This window comes from Syngnathoides biaculeatus, chromosome 17 (genome assembly GCF_019802595.1).
Source record: "Syngnathoides biaculeatus isolate LvHL_M chromosome 17, ASM1980259v1, whole genome shotgun sequence".
NCBI lineage: Eukaryota > Metazoa > Chordata > Actinopteri > Syngnathiformes > Syngnathidae > Syngnathoides > Syngnathoides biaculeatus.
In genome coordinates, this window is record NC_084656.1 from 10,453,894 (window position 1) to 10,478,744 (window position 24,851).

At 44.6% G+C, this 24,851-nt stretch overlaps 1 protein-coding gene and 1 non-coding gene across 4 annotated transcripts; both read right to left on the minus strand.

Moving 5' to 3' along the window:
• Positions 1 to 630: 630 nt before the first annotated feature.
• Positions 631 to 23,772, minus strand: smad7 (SMAD family member 7). 3 transcript variants are annotated; one of them, XM_061801262.1, is made up of 4 exons: positions 22,060 to 23,768; positions 20,974 to 21,027; positions 14,449 to 14,520; positions 631 to 1,481 (listed from the first exon to the last, which is right to left on the minus strand). In XM_061801262.1, exons 1-4 carry the CDS (start codon positions 22,526 to 22,528, stop codon positions 943 to 945), a joined length of 1,134 nt encoding a protein of 377 aa, XP_061657246.1. In that variant the 5' UTR covers positions 22,529 to 23,768; the 3' UTR covers positions 631 to 942. The 3 variants fall into 3 exon arrangements, with proteins under 3 accessions (XP_061657246.1, XP_061657247.1, XP_061657248.1); XM_061801263.1 differs by lacking the exon at positions 14,449 to 14,520 and having other exon boundaries at positions 22,060 to 23,772; XM_061801264.1 differs by lacking the exons at positions 14,449 to 14,520; positions 20,974 to 21,027; positions 22,060 to 23,768 and adding an exon at positions 8,280 to 9,034.
• On the minus strand, positions 17,540 to 17,673 carry LOC133491306 (small nucleolar RNA SNORA68). Its single transcript, XR_009792386.1, has one exon. It is a non-coding gene; the product is annotated as a small nucleolar RNA SNORA68 (small nucleolar RNA).
• Positions 23,773 to 24,851: the final 1,079 nt, after the last annotated feature.

Below are 24,851 nucleotides of genomic sequence, written 5' to 3' on the forward strand. Positions count from 1 at the left end.
CGTAGGTGTGAATATGTTTACCGATGGTTGTTTTGTGTTTGTGCCAAGATGGCGACCACTTCAGGGTGTGCCCCGCCTCTCACCTAAAAAAAAACCGCTGGGATATATATAAAAAAACAATAATAGCAATGTAAAAACAAAATATACTTTGTCAAAAATGTAATTTTAAAAAATTGCAAGAATAGTTGTATCTCCCTTCCCCGCAAAACGCAGTACTAAAAGATATTGTTCCGCCCCCTAATTCAGTCATAATTAATCAGGTCTTGAAGCAAAAACTGTAAAATAAAATTTGCCTAACTGAATAAACAATTGAAAAGTGATGGATATATTTGAACATGTACAAATTATTATTATTGTTATTACAAACATTAAAACAAAAATTGTATTTTGTTTAAATAAATATGAATATATTAAAGAATACAAATGTTTTCTCGTTAGAGGTTGGCATACCAAAATATTATACTCGGTTTACTTGTAATGATTTTTTTCCACGTATAAAATTTGTGTGACTAAGAAACCCCGAAAAAGGTTTAGTTGATGTCTTTCTTGTTGTGTCTTTCGTGTGTTCTCAGTCTCAAGAAACCAGAAAGAAAGATCAGTATTTTATTGTATTTTTTTTATTTTGGCATTTCTTTGTTTTGCATTTATATTAAGCAAAGTGCATCTTCGTTTCTTTTTTCCTCATCAACACATTGCACAATACATAAATAATGATGCATATAAAACATCTTTGTATTTACAATTAATAATATATTTATATATAACATAAAATACATTTCTCGCCTCTATTTTTCATTCACTCGAGTCACTTTTTGTGTAGAAGGTCTTGTGTTTCTTGTTCTCCGTTAACTTTCTCTTGCTTCTTAACAAAAAAAAAAAAAAAGGGTAGATGAGGGTGGGGGTTAGAGTCTGAGGGGGAAGGGGGCAAGGGGGGGGCCGCTGCTATCGAGTGTTGAAGATGACCTCCAGCCAGCAGGGGCAGCTGCTGATGAACTGTCGCGTGTAGCACTGTCCCCAACCCTTCACGAAGCTGATCTGCACCGTGAAACCTGTGCGAGGCTGCTGCGTGAACTCGTGGTCATTGGGCCTCCGCAGGCTGCTGGCCTTGTCGTAGTCGAACGCCTTTATGGAGAACCCGGGAAACACCTTATGCACCAGCAGCGTGCGCGAGTCCGGGTTGTCCAGTGTGGCCGACTTGATGAAGATGGGGTAGCAGCTTCGGTTGTACACCCACACGCCGTCGGGCTCGCGCGTCAGCTGGATACCGTAGCCGATCTTGGCGCGCACCATCTGCACCAGTTGCGACTTGTTGTCCGAGCAAAGCTGGCCCAGGCAGAAGCCGTTGCCTTGAGGTAGATCGTAGAAGATGTCCAAGGAGGACTCCTGGACCGAGTAGAGGCGGCCTACTCGGGTCTTCTCCTCCCAGTAGGCCACCACACACCAGTGGGACCGCTCACCCGACTCCTGTATGGCAAGGGAATCTGGGGAGAGAACAAAAGGGACACAGAGCTTAAAACCTGAAAAAAAAAAAACTCAAACACTTGCATTTCATGGGCAGTTGAAGCTTGAGTTTATAAAAGTCTAGATGGGTTGGTCTTACTTTTAGGACCAATAAATAAGGGCTTGTTCATGGCGTGAGGCCATTCTGAGCAAGGTCCTAAACCCCAGACAGACGACTATAGGGGGGGTGCTCCATACCTCTACATCCTAACCTACAGTACAACAAATGCAACCACATTTCTCTGGTTTGTCTCTGATAACCAAAGCCCCTGGAAAACACAACTCCTACACCCAGATTTCATTGAGTCATTTATATAGATTTTGTTGGACTTGGACAGAAGAAAGAAGGGTTGGCTGATCGAGTGCCCTTGCACCAACCCGACAAGGGCACTGGCAAAGATGGACAACTGAATTCTCTGGTTTGTTTATCTAGAGTACTCAGACGTGCATACTCGTGGTGGAAACTCACATGTGTTACAATTAAAGGATTTAATGTACTCCACACTGAATGTATCCTTGATAAGGAAGACACAATAGGTGGCACAGTAGATGCAGTCGGGTTTTCGAGAGCAGATTTCAGTCCCCCTTCCATGCCTCTAATTGACATGCATGGAACCTGAGGTCGACAATTATGCTAACCATGTACAGTGACTCATTTGTTGTTAACACCACTTGGCACTCTGTTATTGATCTCCGACGATCCCCACAAATATTCTCATTAAGAGCATCAGCATGCAGCAATGTTGACTTTTAGCAGTAGAGGCTTAATCTGGAAGCACTTCAATCTTTGTATCAAAACAGCACCGAAATTAAGACTAGTTGTAGGAAAGAGTGGCCATGAGCAAGATCAAATCCCAGACTAGAGAAGCAATGCCAAAGAAGTTAAGGTTGGATGCTGGGGAAGGACCCTTCATCAGGGACTAAACCCTAGACTAATCCAGGGTTGTGTCCCCACATCGTAAGCCGTTCTCAAGTACTAGCAACAGTCAAGACCAACTGAACGCTGTAGTGCAACTGTGCTTTTTTTCTCTTATCTGTGATGACACCTAAACAAACCATCCTCTGAGGTTCTATCAGCACTAGTCAAATACCAACCAAAAACACACCTGACTTGATTAAATTGACTGGAGACTGGCTAAAAGAAAAAAAAAAAACAGAGATAATGTATGCGCTCCCTGGGGTAGGGAAGACCCTAGGATGGCCACATACCTCTAAAAGGAAATGAAGGCTCACTAATTTCCATGATTATAAGGCATAACGGCTTTCTCCGGCCCATTTTCTGCCACGCCGCAAGCGGCCACGTAGGAATTCCTGGAGTCCGAAGCGGCAGTCGGGAGACGCTGGCGGGCAAGTGTCCACATGCACTACATTATTTGTCAAAGCATTATAGCGGTTATCTTCTGTCTGGCTCACTGTGTTTTCGTTAGCGGCACGGGCCAACAATGCGCTCATGTCGCCACAATCATCCCCCCGCATGCTGCGGGAAATCATTGTGCAAAATAGGTGGACGGACGGCATAGCATTGTCGAGTTGAGTAATGTTTCCATAAACATTCCCGCTCCCCCCACCTTAGTTGGGGGGGCATACATGTGTGAGCAGAACAGTGGAGGTGAGTGACGAGGCCTGGCCAGTCTAAAGTTTCGCCAAGCGTACAAAAGTGTAGCATTGGCCACGCTCCAATTTCCAGCCTCCTTCCTCGTTCCACCTCCTTCCTCATATCTCTATTCTGCAGCAATGTGGTCGCCAATGACAGCCCCCCGCCCCTCAAAAGGTGGGAGCCAGCCAGTGAGCCGCGAGGAAGTGGAGGATGAGGGGTGGGAGGCGTAAAGAGTGGGAAGCACACAGACTGCAACTTTTGCGTCCTTGACTAATTGCGATGTCCTCTAATAGATGTGTGTTTACTTCCGAAAGCAAAAGGAGACCCCCCCACCCCACCCGCCAACTCATCTCACGGCTCTCCCTTCTTCCGTTTCATGTTTCCGTTACGAGACCCCCAGTAAACTGGAAGGTCCCACCACAAACTGCAAGTCTAATGCAGAAGGATCCGTCTGTGGCGGTCCAAGTGAGCCTCGCTGCGGCCCGTCATTAGGCTTCATTAGAAAACTCTGGCAGACGGAATCAGGGAGATGGACGGGGGAGGGACTTTTAGGCAAGAGGTGGTGGGGGGAGGGTGGTAGGTGGCAACTGAAAGCCTCCCATAAAACAAGCGGAGCTGTGTTCTTTGAAGTTGGTCAGAGCCGGGCCTCGGGGGGAGTTTATCGTAAATCCGCCCTTGTCGGGCTTGCAGGGAGGGCAGGAGGTGGGTGGTGGTGGTGGTGGTGGGGGGGCGCCTAAGTATGCGACTATCTACCTTAAACTAAACGCAAAGGGGAAAAAGCCATTTATCTTTGAGATAAGAGACGGAAAACGTCTCTGACACTGCTGGTGACTGCGCTCACCTGGGAGGAGGTGGGGTGGGAGTCTATGTGTGTGTGGTTGGTTGTGTGGGGGGGTGGGGCACAGACATGGAGAGTGTGTCTGTTTGTTATTGCTTGGAGAGACGTGGCCTGGCGTCAGAGGTCATTAGAGCTGGACTGCCTGTCTGAGCATGTCAGAAAACACCCCGCTATTCATGACGACACCAGCCGGGCCCGCTGGACCCCGCCCCCTTCGCCACAGCTCCAGGCAGGAAGATGCATTAAATGCCACAAAGACTGAAGATAAGAACATGGGGGCGGATGAACGGCAACTAGCAAAACGAGATAGAATTTAAAAAAAAAAAAAAAAAAGGGTTGCCCGCAGACTACATTTTTGGCGACAAAAGAAAGAAGAAACAGAAAGAGAGTTGAAAGAAAGAACAAAGTCGTTACATGAATAAAGGCATATTTTGTTTAGAAAAAGAAGTACTCTGAGAAAAAAAAGTTTCAAGAAAACTTATTTTGTTTGGAAAAAATGGTAGCAAGAAAATAAAAAATATTACAAGATACAGAGTAAACCTTCAAGCAAAATCTCTTTTTTTTTTTCTAAAAAAAAAAAGGTATCACTATTACTAGGACAAGCGTTATAAGAAAAGGTATTGTGTGCACAAATAATGACTAATATGACGGCTGGTTGGTTCCCAAGCCAACATTTTGGGCATCAGAAGTGGGGCACATGTATCTGTTGCATCAGAGGCGTTTCTTCACAGAGTGAAAGCGATACGGGCGCCCGTCTGTCCTGTCAGGAGCTTGTTCACAGCTTGTCCTGACAGCACAAGAGTCACACAGACACGGGGGAGAAAGTGCATCTTATTGCTGGATTTTGGACGGCCTTACTGTCTGACGCTATTTGTGGCGTCCGTCATTGGTGCCTGCGCCTCCCGTCTTTTCCATGGCAGGGCAGGACACCCTTTCCATTTGTACATCTGTCTGGACGTCTGCCAGTCCAGGCATTAGTCCGTCTGTCTGTCCGTCGGCCGGACGCTCCACCTGCTCTCGGCGGTTCTGCTCGCCGGGATAATCTGGCTAGCCGGCAGTCTCAAAGCCATCTGTCCGCCTTTTTGAGCCTGTCGGCCGCCTGTGTCGTCCTGGCCTGCAGCCTCGGACGTAACTGGACTGGGTGGAGGGTGGGGTGGTGGGTACAACTCTCCAGGAAAGACGCACAAATTACGGTGGTGAGGTAAATAGTTAGCAGGAATGCTACAGCACTTTATTTTGTATCCTACAACAAACTCTCTATATGATTTATAATTTAGCTTCACAAATATTGCTCACCAGCAGTATTTGTTTATTCTATCACTTGTTGCTAGGGAGAATTTGGGAGGGCTCTGCTTCGCACCACAGGAATGAAAGGACAGAGAAGGCCAGGAATAAAGTTACAGAAAATGGCATTTATATAGGCCAGCCATCTATAGTAGTAGTAATGATCTTAATAAGTACGGGTTGGAAATGCGGACCAGCTCACTAGTCTATGCCATAGTGCATTTATTTTTATTCACAAAAAGTATTATCGCATGATGAATGTAAAGTACGGCTAAAGTTGTATTTTGTTCAGAAAAAATCTGTAAGAAAAAATTCATTTTGCTCACAAAAAGTTGTACTAAAAAAACAAGGATGTTATTTTGTTCTCAAAAAGTGGAGAAAAAAACTCAGTAACACAAAAAAAGTAATGAAAAAAAAAATTTTAGGTTCACAAATGTAATAAGCAATTAAAGTTGCGAAAAAATGTCTTTTTTGTCTCCATAAAGTAGTGATGACAATTGAGTCAAACTTAACACTTAACTATTGTGTTTTGTTCAAAAAAGATTTTAAATAATAATATTAAAATAAAAGAAAAGGTTACAATTTGTAATAAGTTGGAATATTAGGAAGTCTTAAGGTTGGAATCGCAGATAAACTCATGACATCGTACCCGGACAATTCAAATTTGGGGCATCGGGACAAAATAGATTAGATTGATAATTAATCCGACAGTCACGAGATTGATATTTGACAAGTTGTTTCGAGAAGGCATCACAAAAGATGGTGAGAAACCACAGCATTGGTGGACTTTTTTTCTCGCACACTACGTTAATCATCGAAACACCCACCAACCCTAAACAAATGGTAATAATAAAGATGTATTTATATGTAATCATTTTCGTCAAACTAGCACCATCTGTTTGTATCCAAAACTTGGCAAGATGAAGACGACGTGAAGGGCGCAAATGCTGTTAGCACGCTCCTAAAAGCAGCAGATTGTGCGTGCGTCTCACTGATGATGCAGATGATAACTGGCCATTTGGCGCGCCTGGAACAAAATGGCAGCCGGCGGGAGCACACGGGTTAGCCATTTTAGCACGCACCGCTATAATGTCTTCATTTAAAGCGTAAGATGAAGTATGGTCTATGATATCAACAGATGCGTTCATTGATAACCTGGAACTGTTTCACAAACAAGTATTAGCGCATGTCGACTGGTGAGCTTTATTAGCATTGATGCTAAGCTAGCTGGGACAACTGGACAAAGGAGGAAGGAGGGCTTGTTGGTTGTTGGCAGACTGCATCCTTGCAGTCTGAAAAAGTTAATTATTACCCTCGTCAGTCTCCACACGCAGCGGTGCGGGAATGCAGGAATGGGGAAGAGATGAAGGAAACGGACTCTTGGCGGCGGTGCCTTATTTTATAAAGTCAACACACTCTCCCGAGGAGGGTGGAAGAGTGGAGTGTGGAGGGGGGACATTTTGGCGGGGGTCTATTCCAAAAGTTCAAGGGTCACTGCGGAGGCATTCCTTTTGTTTTGTTCCGAGGCATTCGTCTCACTCGTAAAACATGCACAGAAATGTAAGCTCCGGGACTTCACGAGAGCAACTGGAACAAATCAAGGCAACGCTAACTAGCGTGTAACGTGAGCAGTCACCAAGTGGGGCAGAAAAAAAAGGGCTGGATGACATTTTGAAGCTTTTGTGGGAAAAGTGGTTGAGACAATGGGGTGTCTCCTGAGTGGAGTCGGCCAAGGTTATGGCTTCATCCTTCCTGATGTTTGAAAATCTGTCTTAAACTGTGATTTTCGTATTATTAACACTAACTGTCATGTAGAGCGAGTTCATGCAAGTAGTGTGACTCCATCACCGTATGACCCGGAGACAGCATTCAATTAATCTTACAAAGAAAAGAATAAACTAATGGTGCTGTTGAGCCACTCAAGTCTGCTCTCCAACCTTGATATTAAAAAAAATGTTGGAATTACAGCAGCGGGGGAGTCAGAATTTGTAATCTTTTGAAAAAAAAGTCACAAGAATGAAGACGTAATTGGTTCACAAATACTAGTCAGACAAGGTCATAAGTTTACGAGCAGCATTTTCCTCACAAAAAGTACTCATAATACAGAAAAAGGTTGAAGTTTCTAGAATTGGTATTTTGTTTGCAAAAAATAGTGAAGTTACAAGCGAAGGTTAGTTGTATTATGTTAAAAACTCAGGCCAAAGTCAGTTTGTTCACAAAAAGTATCGTGACAAGAAAAAGGTCATAGGGTTACTCTTGTGATATTTTATTCTCTAAAAGCAATAATATTGCACGAAAAAGATGAAGTTGCGTAAGAAAAAAACCCCTATTTGGTTAACAAAAACACTATCGAGAAAAAGCTGCAGTTACAAGAAAGTCGTCATCCGCTAAAACACAGGGGTCAAACTTAAGGTGTGGGGCCCACATCTGGTCTGCTTCATCAGTGAATGTAGTCCACAAAAGCAAATCATGTTGTGTTGACTTCATGTTTCTTGCTAAAATACCACAACTGTAAACTGTCTTTTAATAACATTACCAATCCCCCTTTTAAAATAAATTGATTACATTTGTTTTTTTAAGAAATAACATTTTACTAGCTTCTGATTTTAAAGCAAGTTCTCCACAATTTGTAGTATATGTAAAATAATAGGAGGTCACCATATATTTTTATGGGTTCAATCGTAAAGGCCTTCTGACGGCAACCATAAATAGAATGCGGCCCTCAACAAAAATTAGTTTAATACCTCTGCTCTAAAAAATATATGAGAAAAAGTTGTAAAGTTTCCTTAAATGGCCATATATAGATGACAAAAGCCGTAATACAAGAATTGGGTCACATTTTGATTTGAGAATGAATGACAGACAAAAGTGATTGCGTTGACATGGAAACAGGAGTTCAGAACATTCAGCCCATGCATATATTTAAGAGAAACATCACCAGAGTTAAGCCTTGCTAAGCATTAGTAGACAAAAAAAAGGTGTGTTTTGGCTAAAAGAGGAAGAGAAGCGACAGTAAGTGAGCCCTGATGGCAGGAAAAGCCCGGCATGGGAGTGGCATACTTTCACTATCTGCACATCTTGGACATTGACTCGCAGACATGCGATTTCTTCCCAGAAGCATCCGGGGTGGGAGATAAGGAGCGGGAATGTTTGGCTGCCGCAATCACATGATCTTCACGTCTGGGCCACGACAACACATGCTGAAGAAGCATCATCATCATCATCCTCATGAGAACATTCTGTTCCCGTGTAACTCCTCCTTTCGCTTCATCCAGACTGACTTATTACTATTGTAAAAAAAAAAAAAAAAAATCATCACACTGACCACACACACACACACAAATTTGTTGTACGGCCAGTTTTGCCAGGGTGACAGGACAAATAAACACCACGTCTGCGCACAAGGGGTGCCAGGCAAGCACTGATGATATCATCATGGACTCCCGAGAAGATTATAACCACGCTGAGTAACACAAGTGGCCAATAGGACGCACCCACTGCTTTCTGTGTGCCATTCAGGCGCCAGCATGGAGAACAAAATGCAGACAATCAGCAGAGAGAGTTTATAACGTATGTGTACAGGGAGTCTTCGGTCTATGACTGAGATCCGTTCCTACAGTAGTAACTCCAATTTTTACTTGAGTGGGATTCCACCATTAAAGTCATCAAAATACTTTGTATAAAAAACAAATACATTGAAATAAGATGATGTACTTAGCATTACTGCTGAGAGGTGGATTGAGAAGAAGAAGGGGAGGCTGTGCTTAGCTATTGCGAAGGAAGAGGATGGTCCTCAATCCTCTCCATCTCGACAACAACCCCTTTTCAGGTGTTTTTCTGTCCTGACAAAAAAAAAAAAAAAAATCTGTAATGTTGTATGAATGAAGTCAATCAACAAATGGAACACTAATGGAGCGATGATGGTGTCATCAATTAAACTGAATACCCAAAGACACATCCACTTCTCTCCCTGTGGTGTTGGGGCAGCGTGGGAAAAAGAAGAACCAGCGGAGCCAGTCTGGCCTTTGGTTGTGTTTTTAATAAACAGCGCTACCACCTTGTGTGCTGCGTGCATGATTACGCAATACACTAATGTCATTACACAATCCAGTGCCTCGTTTCCTCTGCCCAGTACAAGGGGGCTTCATACATGAAAAATGTGAATGGGCTGTGGGGCCAAGACGGGGGATCGCCTTTGAGGAATCGAACACACGCGCAGGAATGCGTGGGCATGTATTTCCGTCACCTCTCTGTCGTGTCAGAACGCACTTTCACAGTAACAATGTTCATGTTGTTCTGGGCTAGCCACCAAAAACACCCCTCTTCCCTGCTTAAAGGTAACCGTAAACGCCTCAGAATGGGAGAAGATTCAGTACAAGGCGAGCGAGCTCGGGGCCCACATTCCGTTCCCCTTCCTCCTCCAACTCCTAACCTCACTGCTTTTTCGATTTGCGGCGTAATGACACAGGGTGGAGAAAACAAGAGGACGGCCAAAAACCAAAATGGAGCCGCCCCTTGCCAAGAGGCGGCTTTGGCGGCCTCGCAAAGAGAGGAAGTGGGGAAGTAATGAGAGACGGCGGCCGCGGCCCGACTCGGGGGCGAGGGCCCCGGCCTGCGTCTCCGCTCGCGCACGCCGCTGAAAATTACAGAGGATGGCGCACAAGGACTCCGCCCAAAAGACGCGATCTTGCCTCCTTGAAGGGAACCCGGGTGCATCAGGTTTGGGGGAGAGCACATGCCGAGGATTGTGGAATCTCCAAAGTCCGACACCAACTTCCTTTTGCTCCCATTCAGGCCTCAAAATTTCCCTACGGGAAATGTTGTAAACAGAAATGATCTGTTTCAGGGCCGCGCGAGTGTAAAAAGAAGCTGGATTGCAACAATAAATGGAACAACTTGAACAATCCAATCACAAAAAGGTTGCTGCAAACTCTCGTAAACTAGTAGGGATCATTTTTCTACACCTACTGTACAATGGGACGGCAGATGCAAGCGCCACTCAGTTTAGAAATAAACTGTCGAGATGATGCTAATCTGAGGGAAAAGTGTCCTTAAAAGGACAGGGAATGTCCAAAGTTTGGGATCATTTGGCAAACAAAGAACAAGTCAGTCAACATAACAAACATCTTTACGTAGACATGAGTTCACTGATGCCCACGTTACTCAGCAGGCCAAATCCTGCTTTTTAGAGCCATTCTTACAATCAAAAACTATTATGTCACTTGCACTTCACATATACGTCACCATGTTTAATGTTTTTATCCAAACGCTCAATTAATCATTGGAATATTCAGTCTACCAATCGGTTCTAAAAGTATTCTAAAGCTGGAGCCCCTGTAAAATATTAATAAAAATTACTTGGTGAGGACAACAAAACTGAATGTTTTATGTATATATGGTGAAGTTCATGCATATTTTTCATTGTACTGAAGTTGGATAATGAGTATTTGTTTCAAATAGAAAGTACAAAATTCGAACAAGTGCAGCATGAAGACGGAAAAACCTGCAGTAAATCCTTTCATGCTCGCTGAACAGAGCTCCGGTGAGTTATGTTGACAAAAAGATTCCGTTGTTCTTCTTTCTTTTCGCTTCTCCTGCGTGTGTGTGTGTGTTTTTTTTTTTTTTTTTGATGCCAAGACTTTTCCCCGCCGTCTCAAAGACATGAGGTCATATCCTGCGCGGCCCTTTCCTCTCGCCGCTAACCCAAACAAGGCGGGAATGCCGGGAGTGCATGAGCTGGAACGCGAAGGAACACTGAGGGCGCTCTGTTCAGCAGGCGAGCTGGAAGTAAGTTTCCGGATTTAAAAAAAAAAACAACCAAACAAAAAAAAAAACAATATATATACATACACACACTGGGTTATGAGGGTGACACTTTGCTTCCCGTCATTAATGAATGTAAAAAGAAGAAAATAGGGCAGTCGTCATGACAGCCGGTTTGATTTAATGAGCCTGGACTAAATTTAATCCCCCTCGCCAGAGACAATGATGAAGCTCTCACCTTCAGCAGATTGAGCTCCCGGCTAATTGACGCTGTGACTTGGATGTTGAGTGTGTGATGGCATTTTTTTTTTTAGAAGCGCCGGCGTCATTGTATAACGTGGCAATGGACGTCAGTTGACAGTTAACTCCTGTACAATTTAAAATTTTAAAAAGAAGGAAAACATGATCTCGTGATATCGTGAAGATAAAATGAAAATGCATGGCAATGCTGGACAAAAGGATTGGGACAAAAAAACAAAAACATGTCTTAAGAAACTCCATTTCTGCAAACAGGCCGCTGAGTGATGTGACGAGATTTTTTTTTTTTTTTTAACGTGGTTGAATTTAAAACTGGTGGGAGGAAGCGACTGTGTGACTGAGCAGCGTGCCAGGGGATGCAGCGTGGGTCATTCTAACTCTACTTGCGTATGTGCTTGTGCACGTTTGTGCGTGAGAGAGAGACAGAGACATCGCAGCCAGACTGGATCCCAGTCGGTCCCCGGTGGCACCAGGGGACATGCCACTGAGACACTGATAAGAACTTAGCACAGTCCAAATAAAAACAGTGCCTGATCCAAGTACACACAAACAAAGCCAAAATGCCCAACTGAAGATTCTCTTCCTAAATGACAGCATTTCAGAACGCATGCCTCAACACATACAGTACATACAAACAGACAACACACATACACACAGCGGCCCACGCCTGCGTCACGCCGGGTATTCGGGCCCGTCGCCAGAATTTCAACAGCCCTCTCATCAATTCTCGTTAAAAACAGAAGCAGACGTGGGCGCAGCCTCCACACGCAGGAACCACGTGGGGGTGGGGGGTGGAGAAAAGCCAGCACGGATGCCAAGTCCAGCAAGGACCTCCGCCAAGGAAGGCCAGACAATCCTAATTTAGATCAGATTGGACACAGACGCGGATTTTCTGGCGGGCCCACTTATCATTGGGATTGCTGTGTTAGTTACTAAGACCTAAATGCTATGATGATGAAGCTAACAGATGTTAACAAAAGCAACACCGACAAATACCTGACAAAACAAAAGAAAAAATCCAATAACTACCAAACATGGCAATAGCGAACTGTCAAGAGATTGATAAACAAAAATAGCAATATGAACAAAACTAAATCCCAATCCAAAATGTTACATAGTTTTATTTCAGTTGGACAATGCTACACTAACAAAGCTAGGAATACAGGCAAAACCGTCTGGCGCTGTAGGAACTACATGCATCGGTCCTATAAAATAGTTGACCTGCAATGGACATTCGTTGAGTTGTTTTTGCAAAATTCAGTAACAGTTAGGAAAATGCTAGTCTAACAAAGCAGTAGATTCTACTTCGCTAACCTACAGAAAATGATCATCCATCTAGCCACTATCTAAGCTGCTTATCTTCACTAGGTCCTATCTCAGCTATCTTTGGCCAGGATGCGGGGTACACCCTGAACTGGTTGCCAACTAATATTTTTTTTTTGCAAAATTCAGCAAAGAATTGTCCAAGAGTGAATTGTTGTCTGAAGAATAGTATGCCAACCATGCTAGGCAATGTAAACAAATCATGCTGAAACTATAATACATGCAGCTATATTAAAATATGGTAGGTTCTATCTGTGGTTAAGTAGATTTTTCTCCCACAAACTAAAAACAAAAAGCATTTTAGAAAGGATTCATATTGGAAAAATGTTAAGCGAACAAAAAGTAGCAATGTAAACAAACCGGAACTCAGTCTGTTATTCTGGAATAAAATAAATCTACACCCCTCCAATATGGGAAATGGTCATTTTTGCATAATTCTGACAACAGATAAAATATTATGTGGGTGATTCACGTCCAGAAAATGCTATGCTAACATTGCTAACAATGTAAAGAAATCATCCTGAAAGTATTATATGCATGTGTATGACAATAAAAAGGGGGGTTCTACCTCACTATCTTCGAAGGGAATTGCTTAAATAATTTTTGCCGAACTAACTCCGGAGAAAACATCCTTGGCGGAGGTACTAAAAGTCCCTACCTCTCTTCATTCACAAAACAGTTGGTGATCCCTCTCATCAGTTTCTGCTCTCAACTGAAACCCGATCAATCAACTTACTTCCCCCCCCCCCCCCTCCCACCCAACTTCCCCAACTGTTCCTCCCTGTTCTGTGTCGTGTTCCAAGCGGATGACGCGAGGCGGCGAGAGGCCGCTACAGAGCCGCTAGCCTGGCAGGCAGCCTACTTTGCATTTGCGCTTGTCACTGTCGCAGCAGTTCACTTAACTCGTTCCCACCCGCATTGCTCTTTTCCCCAAGTTTGTGGGTCGTGCGCTGCAGTCAACAAGCACTTTAAGATTCAACTATGATTCAAACCCCCCCCTAAAAAAAAAACCTTCCCTTGCTGCCCCACCTCTCCTCTTCCTCTGTCTAGAGAGGAACACAAAAAAAGGGGGCGATTGAGGAAACTGGAAGGTCAGCGCCAGGCCTTCTGGGAGTGCCATGTTTCTTTTGTTACGGCCCCAGAGGGAGGGCATAGAGGAGGTGAGAGGAACTGGGGGAAGGGTGTGGCGGCTTGCCAGTGAAAACCATGAGGGCACCAGTTTTCTGCCATCTTTGCTGAGAAGGCTCATTCACAGAGTTGCTTGCTACTAGGAAGGAAACCAGGGGAGGAGGGCACTCCCCACTCAAGATTGAGCCCCCAACCCAAGTTCTAGGGTTTCACAGTTTAAAGTAAAATCTGTCGACTTAATACATGCAAGGACATCATTAAAGTCTAGAACGAGAATGATTCTGGTTCTGAGCTGCCCCCACCAAACAAAGGTGGGTTAAGGGCGGTGGTGGTGCTGTGGGGTAGGGGTGGGGGGAATATGGGCAGCAAACACCAACTGACATAAAACAGGCTTTAAAAGGCCCCGGTAATGAGAACCATCTGAGGGCCCAGAGAGAACAACTCTGCCCGCGGAAGCGGCGCCGGCTCGGGAAGGCAGCCAAAGTGGATTATGGGAAAGGAAGCCGAGGAAGCCCCGAACTCAGGCCTTGAAGAAAAAGAGAAAAGCGCTTGTGTCTCTCGCTTGCTTCACTTGGCTTCAGGTTTGCACATGAACAGAACCCAGTATCAGTTCCTGCCGGGTAAAACTGCTGCCTTTTTTTTCATCCCTCTTTTCTGCACAATACCAGAAACAGGGCAGAAAAACACCACCCTCCATCGTCCTACCCTTGGTTTACAGTGAGGAAACAGTTATGTAGGGCACAAAAAAGATATTTACCCGAAAGCCCCACAGGGGCCGAGTAGGTTGTTCCCCCGGTCTCACTGGATGAGGGTCCTGAATCTGGAGAATCTGGAGCAGAGACAGAGACTGGGAATTAGTTGGGGGAGATGGCAAAGAAGCATCTGCAGGGCTATCAATCAACAAGATGAAATCAATGCCCAATGAAGACGAAGACAAACAAAATGGAGCCTTCATAATCTACCATAATCCACTGCTTTGGGAGAATCGGTAACAATACGTGGGGCTGCAGATTCTTGTGGTTTGTGTGGCAAATAGACGATCTAAAAAGGGTAATAATTCCAAGGCATGATAGCATGAGGTATTCTTGGAGAGAGATTTTGCTGGCAAAATCCCACCACCGCTGTGGTCCCGTAAACGAGCGGCGTGGGCAAACAGCACCTCTTGGCCACTGCCGTGCCCGCACTTTCATTGGCTGCCAGCGACCTTGCCCTGGTCGCCAGGGCAACAGTTCACAGTTGACCACATGATTGAGGAAGGGAGTGGGAGGCCATGGGGGTAAACACTACGTGGATTATATCCCACCAGAACTAAAACAAGGTGCTGATTTACATCAGGGCTGCTTTCATAAAGACTCATGCCAGTTCCGTCGTTACTTGTGCATCTGCGGACACTGACTGTGACACGTGCTACCTCCTCTTCCCGCTTGCGAGAAGCATAAATTCAAGGCATTGTATGATAATAACAACAACAACAAAACCACAGGAAGCAGACCAGCACCTGATTTTATGACAGGGACGGCCTTCTTTAGGTAACATATTGTCAAGGTGTCATTTATGCCTGACTCAGCGGATATTGTAAAAGGCAGTCACAGGATCAACTTGTACAATGCATAGAATTCTAGGTACTTGGTCCATAAGTACAAGGACTATAGAACAAGTAACACGAAGCATACAGGTCTGGGTACAAGGTCTCCAAGAAGAAGGAGTAAAACTATACTTCCGTGTGCTGGATCCAAAAGAACATGGAGTTCGAGCCAATACAAGCAATTTTCAGTGTAGAATTCTGAGTACTTGTCACAATCACATTACAGTTACTTCTTGGTGCAAAAATCAAAAAGTGGATTCCAACCATTTGCTTGTTTATGTATAATGTTAGCATTCAAGTCCCAGGAAGGTATCGCTGATGGGGTGACTGATAGCTGCCCGAGGCTAGTGGCAGGGGGGTCGGGACTGTCTACATCCTATTGTTCTATTAATACATCTATGCACTCGTTCCCTTGGTAGTGATGGTCATAGCAGCTGCGCCCACTGACTTGCGACAAACGGCGGAAAAAAGCATGACAGATGATTTAGGGGCTAGGCTAGCTGCTAATTTCCTGGTTATCCCATAGCGCTCCCAGAGCAACTCCAGGGTCTTTATCCAGTTGCATAATCACTTCCTGTATCCGCACGAGGCTTCCTATTTACTTCAGCCTGTGGGATGCTGGCTGTTAGCATGACTGACAGCACTGACGTGTGGCTTTACCATGACACCGAATAAATAATGGTTGAGAAGCAGACTGGGAGGGGGCGGAGGGGCAGGTGCAGAGTGGAGCGGGGGGCGGGGGGGTGGATGGGGTGGGAGTGGAGGGTAGTTGCACGATGGAGCCACAGCTGCAGCTGCAATGACTTCCTATTGTTCCCACTCACTGAAAGCCACTTTCTCCCTTTTTGGCTGGCGGACCCCAGCCAGCTGCTCGTCTGGTGGGGGTCATTGTCTGGACCACAAGCTTTCTTATCCCGGACTGACACACACACACACACACGTAAAGGACCAGGCTATGTAGGGAAAGAAAGAGACGACACCCCCCCCCAAGCGTCGTCTACATGGACCCATCCCCTCACTGTGCACTATATAACACCAAGTGGTAGTTCAACTGCAGCAGTACTGTATCAAAGGGGCGGGGCAATACACAAGGCAGTTTGTTGGTTGGTCTGCATAGATGACTGGTTGATGTGCTTTCTTTAAAATGTTATAGCCCCGCCACAATTTTTAGTCCTGAACCAGAAGACACTGGCAATAGCTCAGCATTTCGGTTTTCTTTTCACACTCAAGCTGCATGGTTACCAGGCAGTTTTCCATATGAATCATCGTTCTCTTTCTTTATTACTTCTGAACTGGTGGATTGTTTGCGGTCTACAGCGGGAGAAGACAACAATTGCTTTGGATTTGCGAGACACACTGTTTCGATTTTCTCCTTGCGCTCGAGCAGCATGGTTACCCTGCGGTTATCATTAGTATAATCATTTACTTTTAAAACTTTTGAGCTAGTGGAAAGTTTCTAGTCATTAAACAGGAAGAGATACAGTGGTTGCTCTGAAAAAAAATGCTGTGCGTGCTCTGTTTTGATCTTCTCTTGTGCTCAAGCAGCATGCTTACCGGATGTTTAGTGTGAGATTCTGCAATATTTTTCATTACTACTTCCTCGCCTTATGTAATTCTAGTCCTAAAGCAGGAATAAACACAAATGTTATTTTGAATTGGTCTGGCATAAAATGTTTCGATTTTCTCTCTTTATTACTGAGTGGATTTCTGCCAGAATCACCGTTCTCTTTACTTCTACGTAAGCTTTCAGCATTTTTGGGACCCATCGCAGAGTTGAAAGAAAAACAATAAATGATCACTGATTTGATCACAAGATGGTGCAATGAGTCTTATTCATTTACCCTAGATACTTCTGCACTTAATTTGTCCAAAAATTATATTTACAATAAATAATGTGTTAGTAATCACACTCGCTTGCTTAGGCTACATAACATTTTGTTGCCCGTTTGTAAGAAGTACTGTATTAAAGGTAAACATACCTCAAGCAAGCCTTACACGAACGTCATCTGCTGAGCACAAGTGACCACGAACACACGTTTTCCCCCATTCTGTCCTGATAATACAATTGTGGTGATCCATTTGTGTTGTTGTCACCACGGTAACGAGTGTATTCGCTTGCATTTAAGTTGACAAGATAAATCCCTGTGATGGTATAAAAGGGGATTGACGTCAATACATCCTAAAGTTGTGATGCACATATGTACACACATAGTACTGATTATATTTACGCTCACACTGTAAGTATGTATTAATATGAAAGTCAGCATGTTGAGCCTTGATTTCACTTTCAAAGGCACTGCAGCATCAGAGAAAGGCGACAAGGCAAACTTTTGCTGTGTGCACGCCACACGAAAATCACATCACTTTCATCATGTGATCTTTGGGTTTGGGCGCAAATGTTTGTTGTCGTTCTAAACCAAGATTGGACAAGGATGCTCCGGAACGGCAGACCACGTTGCTTCGTTTTTCGATTCGTGCTCAGGCTCCACAGTCACCATCAGAATGGTCACTCTCTTTCTTGAATACATCCAGTTAGGGGGGTTGTAATCAATAGCAGGCAAACGTCGTTGATTTGGAAAGACAGGACACACTGTTTTTATTTTATCCTTGCGCTTGAGACGTAGGTTGTGAAAACTCTTTGTTTCAAACTTCAGACCCAGTAGTCCAGTAACATTTGCTTTTAGATGATGCACATGATGTTCTGTTTCGATTTTCTATCTGCGCTGAAGCCACACGGTCAGCATCAGAATCACGATTATCTTCCTTTGATCATTTCTAGCTAGTGGACTGATTGGAATAAATATTAGCTAGTGGACTGTTTGCGCTCCAAATTAAGAAAGAATTGCTTTGGAATGACGGACACTGTGATGGATGAGCTGTTGTGAGTTGTTGTTTACACTCAGGCTGGGTGGACAACATCAACATTATCATTCTTTGACATGTTCCAGCGAATGGACCAGTTGCAGCACAAAAAACCCCCATACAACTAACTCCGCAAGGTATCCAAGTATCATGCCCAGTTTTGATTTTCTTCCTTGAGTGCAAGTTGCACAGCTACCAGTTGGTACGATATAGCGATATAAATCAGCGTTCTCATGGATTGTTTTAAGGTCTGGAGCGGGAAAAGACAAGATTTGCTTTGGAATGATGCTCCACACCGGTACATAACCGGTTTTAAATTTCTCTTTGGCTCGAGCTATGAGGGTATCCCCAGCAGTGGGGTGGATAAACCTTTTGATGACGCCAAGTAGTTCCACCAGTCTGAAAACACTGGTCTGGCGGGATGCTGATAGACGCGATCATCAATCAAAAGTGACATACCAACAAAGTCCACAAAGAAGAATGTCATGACATGTTACAGTGCCGGGTTTTGATACTATTAGACTGTTATGATCAACCGTAATTAAGACTTAGGGTCCAACCCCTCTAGATACTGCACCATTATGATTAGTACCTTTATAGGAGGGTGACAAAAGACCTCAGTAATGTTTTCTAAATCCATCCATCCATCTATTATCTACCGCTTTTCCGGATCAGGTCACGGGGGAAGTAGCTTCAGCAGGGATACCCAGACTTCCCTTTCCCCAGCCGCTTCTTCCAGCTTTTCGGGAGGGATCCCGAGGCGTTCCCAAGCCAGCCGAGAGACATAGTCTCTCCAGCTTGTCCTGGGTCGTCCTCGGGGTGTCTTTCCGGTGGGACATGCCCGGAACACCTCACCAGGGAGGCGTCCAGGAGGCATCCGAATCAAATGCCCCAGCCACCTCATCTGGCTCCTCTCAGTGCGGAGGAGTAGCAGCTCGACACTGAGCCCCTCCCGGATGACCGAGCTTTTCACCCTATCTCTGAGGGAGAGCCCGGATACTCTGCAGAGGAAACTCATTTCGGCCGCTTGTATCTGGGATCTTGTTCTTTCGGTCATGACCCACAGCTCATGCCCATAGGTGAGAGTAGGAACGTAGATTGACTGGTAAATTGAGAGCTTCGCCTTTCGACTTAGCTCCCTCTTTACTTCTCCCTCTTTTTGTTTTCTAAATCATTTGCAATATACAAAGTTGTTGTGCATCATCATGAAAAAAGCACAGTAAGAAACAAGCTCTCCAAGCGCGGCTCTGAGGGCAAATGCTACGCTTGAAACGTAACACGCTTCACAAGGCGACGATGACATAACCCGCTGCGCCTCTCTGGCACCGAGGTGACAACCGTCGTCTGGCTCAGGCTGCTGTGGCGGCCAACAAACAAACAAACAAAAAAAAAAAGTGAAGACTGAGCCCCTGCAGGGTAAACAACCAAAGATGCTAAAAACAGCCCATGTGCTAACATTAAAGGCATCCAATACCGGAGACACGTCCCGCTAACATGGCTGAAGTGTGAAGTGCGCATGGCTCCATGAAGACGGACTGGCAAACAAACATGCTTGCAGCCCGCCAAGACAGCCAGCTGGCCACCGGCCATGCTACAAGTGCACAGCCATCCCTGGTGCTATAAATCACAGCTGAACACAGGAGCTGCTTCCTGCACACCCCGACACGTATGTGCACACGCAAGCGCTGCAATGCGCTGCGCGGGCTACACTAAGGGAGATTTCCAAGTGAGAAGTGGATTTGTGAAGTTGGGGGCTGGGGGAAATGCAGGAAACACTGAAAGCAACCAAGGGTTAATAAGAACATAGCCAAATTATTTTGTTATGGTTGTCAGGCAATGTAAAAAAATTATAGAAAATTTGTAAAGACACAATGATTACTTAAAATGACACCGGTGTCATTAGCAAGCAAACACTGAAAATGGAAGTGTGCATCAGTACGCAAACCAAAACATTTTGTTTTGGTTGCTTGCTTAACAAGACAACAAAACAAGAAAATATGAAAACAGCCATCGAAGTGCAACTTTTTTTTTTCTTTTTACCAGCGAGTATTATTTGCTTATAAATTTTAATAACTGAATAATTGTGTGATTTCACTGATCTTTTTTGGGATCGACCAATGCAAACATTCTTAAAAGCGTTTTAACAGCACAACATTTGAACCAGTTGACATTATCATCATCAGGGTCAAAATTCTGAAAATTTTAAAATTGTGCCATTTTGATCTCAGGTCACAAAGAGTGATTTTTTTTTCAGCAACCTTACAAAAACTGTAACTTGAATGCAAAATATTGGAAAAGCAGCATTGGCGAACCTCAGGGCCAGTAACGCCTGTCTTGCTTACACTGCTAATGAATGTGTCCAATGGACATGCCACACATACCCCAACAAATGTTATCCAAAAGCTGTTTTGGAAAAGACTGAGCAGTTGCAGCGCATTGTCAACTCTTGGCCTGGTATGCACAGCAGGAAATAAAAAGCGCAGAATAGCATGCAGCATCATCCAAATCATTTAGAAAACTGACGATGGCTATGTTGAAACGATGCCATTCGCAACTTGCACTTGTTAGAACAGACAACCTTTTTTGATGATGTCGTGGCACCCGAGCCACGCTGTTGAAAGTGGTGTAAAAAAAGCTACTGGGCCACTCGTCGGCAATGTTAAAAACGCAAACTACCGATGCTCAAAACAGTCGTTTGAACAGCATTCAGCGGAATCTATGTAATTGAAGACGAGGCTGTGTTCTTCAATTATTTAGACTGCAACATTCTGTGGGAAGTTATTGTTCGATCTCATGTTAACTCTTAAATGTGTGTGAGGGGGTGTGTGAGCTCACCTGGTGATTTAAGATAATCCATTGGATAACGGGAATACGGAGGAGGAGGAGACTCTGCGTGAAGAGAGAAAAAGCGTATGAAAATACCAATGGTGATAAACATAAGGCACGTGGGCCAGATATGGCCCACAAGACTACTTTTCACGTCATGTAACGCTATGAAAACAAATCTAACAAAAATGCTTATCAGACCTAATTATTAACATAATCACATATTCCCCACAGGTTTAGAACACCCTGAGAGGACTTTGTGAACCACAGAGTGAGGCCCTGAGGGGCTGGCTATTGCCTTACACTGACAGCCAGATAAACAAGGGGGCCGCCTGGCGCCAGTAGGGCCACTATCAGGTCTAGGACAAACTCAGATAGGGGCCTCTATCTCGCTTCTCTCTCTCTCTCTCTCTCTCTCTCTCTCTCTCTCTCTCTCTCTCTCTCTCTCTCGCTCTCTCTCGCTCTCTCTCGCTCTCTCTCGCTCTCTCTCTCTCTCTCTCTCTCTCTCTCTCTCTCTCTCTCTCTCTCTCTCTCTCTCTCTCTCTCACACGCACGAAAATATCCCTGTGCACATTTGGAAGTGTTTGATAAACAGGGACAAAACATGCATGTGCCTTGATGAATTAAGTAAAATGGAGAGTTGAAGCATTAAGTAAGGTTATATATATACCTACCATTTTCATAAATGATTAAAAAAAATGGGTTTTTTTAAATGAAACATGCATGTGTCTTGATTAAATAAAACCTTGAGTTAAAGGAGTAGAGTGACACTAATTCACCTTTAAAAAGTTGAAAAAAATTCATAAAGATATATTTCACAAGTTATTTTACTTAAAGTGCAATGACATCAAAGATACCAAAGCCTTATACAAAAATAGCTATTTTATACATTTCCTAAAACATGCATGTCTTGTCAGAAACAGAAGACAGCCAAAAATAAAAAAAAATGCGATTATTGTAAAAAGTACATATAGATTCATTTCAGTAAAAAAAAAAAAAAAGCTATGATTGTAAAAAGTACATATAGATTCATTTCAGTCAAAACAAACAAACAAAAAAAAAAAGCCTTCTTTTTTAACCGAGAAGTCCCCTCACCGAGTTCACAGAGGCGGCTCATGTGGTGCGGGTTGCAGCAGACGAGCTCCGGGTTGACTTTCCCGTAGGATTCACAGCACGACAGCCTCTTGAGCTCCGAGGAATGCCTGAGGTCGGGCCACCTGAACACCTTGTAGAGCAGCATGGGGAGGGAGTAAGACACTTGACCCACTTTGGCGTCCACTTTGCCCGGCAGCAGCAAGCAGGGGCTGCGGGCGCCCCCCTTGGACTCCACCGCCTGCAGAAGCACCTCCAATTGTTTCTCTTTAATCTTCTTGAGAACGGAGTGAGTGAGCGCCTTCAATTCGGCCTCCGACCCGCCGTGGGACTTGGCCGCCACCTTGGCCGCTTTGCCCATGCAGCAGCCCCCGGGGCCATGCGTCCCTCTGTCCGCCTCCCCGTCGCCCTCCACGGGCGCGCGGCTCCGCCACAGTCGCCGGACGAGCCCCGATCGTTTGGTCCTGAACATGCGGGACGAGATGAGGGTTCCCCGGCTAAACAACGGGCATGGTGTCCGCAAACCATGAAGATTGCCGGGTCCGAATCCGGAGGAGGAGGCGGACGAGGGGATGAGGAAGGCGGCGGCGGCGGCGGAGAGGCGGCGAGCCGGAGGAGCGCGGCGGCGGGGCAGCAGCAGCGCGACGTCGGGGACGGGAGCGCGGAGCCCGGCCAGTCGCTGGGCTCGCTCGCTTTCAGTAGCACCCCGTGAACATCGAGGGCGCTTCTTCGGTCGCGCTACAACAAAGCAGCGTGACGTGGAGGGGCCATAAGGGGCCTGAAAGAGCTTTTAATCCACGACCACTAAGAATCCCAAAAACGGCAGGCTGGCGCTTTTCTTTCTTTTTTTCGCAAGATCCGTGATATCCTTCAGCTTGGAAATCCTGCAGCCTTTCTCTCCACGCACACGGAGAGTGTCTGTGTGTGGCAACCGAGCGAGCAGACGCGTGTGAGAGAGTGCGTGTGCTCCCCCTCTCCACCCCCCAGGAGTGTGCGCGTGACGCGGATTGGTTGTATACATGTGTGCGTGCGCGTGTGTCAGCTCCACAGTGCGCATTGACGCGCCCGGTCACATGGGCGTCTAGACAGCCTGTCGCTTGACAAGAAATGGGATTGTGTTGTTGCGCAAATACCGAACGCGCATAATCGACTAGGCCGCGCACGCACAAACGGCTACGAGCACGCCAAAAAAAAAAAAAAAAGTCTCTTCGTCGCCTTTTGACAAATCAATAGACGTGTGCGTTTAACATCAAAATAGGACATTTCTTCCCAAAGCCTTGTCATGTTAATGAGGAGTTTCCCCACGCATTGGAAACGAGATCCGCCACGATGCCCCGTCGCTGCTCTTCATCTTGGTGACTTGATTTTTAGTACTGTTCAACTTTAGCTGCCCTTTGAAAACGTGTGTTCGGTTTTGGTTTTGGAAGGCAAAACATGAGTCAGGTATGCGTGTGTGGCTGTGAGATCAAGCCAAGGGCGAAAAAAAAAAAAAAGAAAAAGAAACAATTACAACTTTGGGCCTGCTTGCTCGCTGCTGCCCCCCGCTGGACGCTTCGTACATCGTCCAAAAGTGCAATTTTCCCCATTTTTGTCGATGAAGCAGAGCACCCACTTCCGGTTGTGGGTTCAAGGACGTGACGTGCACCAAGTAGCTTCACTATGCACTCTATAAATACATCATATTCACTTTTATATGTATGAAGGATTAATAAGGCCGACGCAAAAAGAGCAAAATTATGAGGGGGAAATCACTACATTCCATGGAAATATAATTAAGGGAAAAAGTTCCAGTTCAAATTTAGGACATTAATTTTTGTTGTTGTTAATTGTTGAGAAAAAGTCCTTACAAGCATTTTAATTCACTAGACCATTACAAGAAAGAAGTATTGCAGGGGAAAAGTTGTAAGAGAAAAATCTTTCAGTGATGAGTCATTTACAGGTTGAGTCATTCACATTTTTTTTCATATTGCAAACCTTTTTTTAAAAGTAAAAACTCACTGTTTCTGAAAATAGTTTTTTTAAATACTTCAATAAAAAAGGTCACATTTCTGAAGAGAAATATTGCAAAGTTACAAGAAAAAAAGAAGAGTTCAAAAGGAAAGGGCAGTCGTTTACAAGTTACAAATTAAAGAGGATTTATTTTATATTCCAAGAAAAGTTGAGTAAACGTGAATGTTTCAGTTATAGTACTAGAAAAGGAAAAACAATTCCGATTCTAAGTATTCTCACGAATCCAACTTCTTGTATTATCAAGAAAGGTACAGAGTTACTTTCGTAATATATATATATATATAATATATATATATATATATGGCCTCTTTCTTCATAAAAGGATGGCTTTCACATGAAACATGATTTGCCTTGTAATATTAAAACTTTATACTGTGTTACATGTTTAAGTTAGAATGAGGTACTTTTCCCCCATGGAAACAATAACTTTTTTTGTAGATTAATATTTATTTCCCCACAAATCTTTTTTTTTTTTCATTTAAATCTTTACTTGTTTTTCTTCATGGTATTAGCGAACCGCAACAGTGTTTTGTGGATAGTAGTCCAGACAGTCATTGTGCTGAATTTGCATTAGCGCCTCGTAGACAGACAAGGAGGAGTTGTATGCCGGCATCACTATGTTAATGTGGTTGCGGCTTCAACTGACGGGGGAGAGGTGGGGGATGTGTGTAGTGTGTGTTTAGATGGTGGGAGGTGGGGTTGTGGGGGTTGTAGTCAATTGCTCATCCCCATTGTCCCGTGTGCCGGCAGTGGCGCCGTTTAAAACAGCCGAGCGGGAGGAAGCT

Bases quoted from the DNA above. Each gene is read 5' to 3' on its own strand.
- smad7 (XM_061801262.1), bottom strand. From the start codon at position 22,528: ATGTTCAGGACCAAACGATCGGGGCTCGTCCGGCGACTGTGGCGGAGC. The intron at 21,028-22,059 runs GTGAGGGGACTT...CTCTTCACGCAG, and splicing joins GAGCCGCCTCTGTGAACTCG to AGTCTCCTCCTCCTCCGTAT. The intron at 1,482-14,448 runs GTAAATATCTTT...TTCTCTCCCCAG, and splicing joins GGCCCCTGTGGGGCTTTCGG to ATTCCCTTGCCATACAGGAG.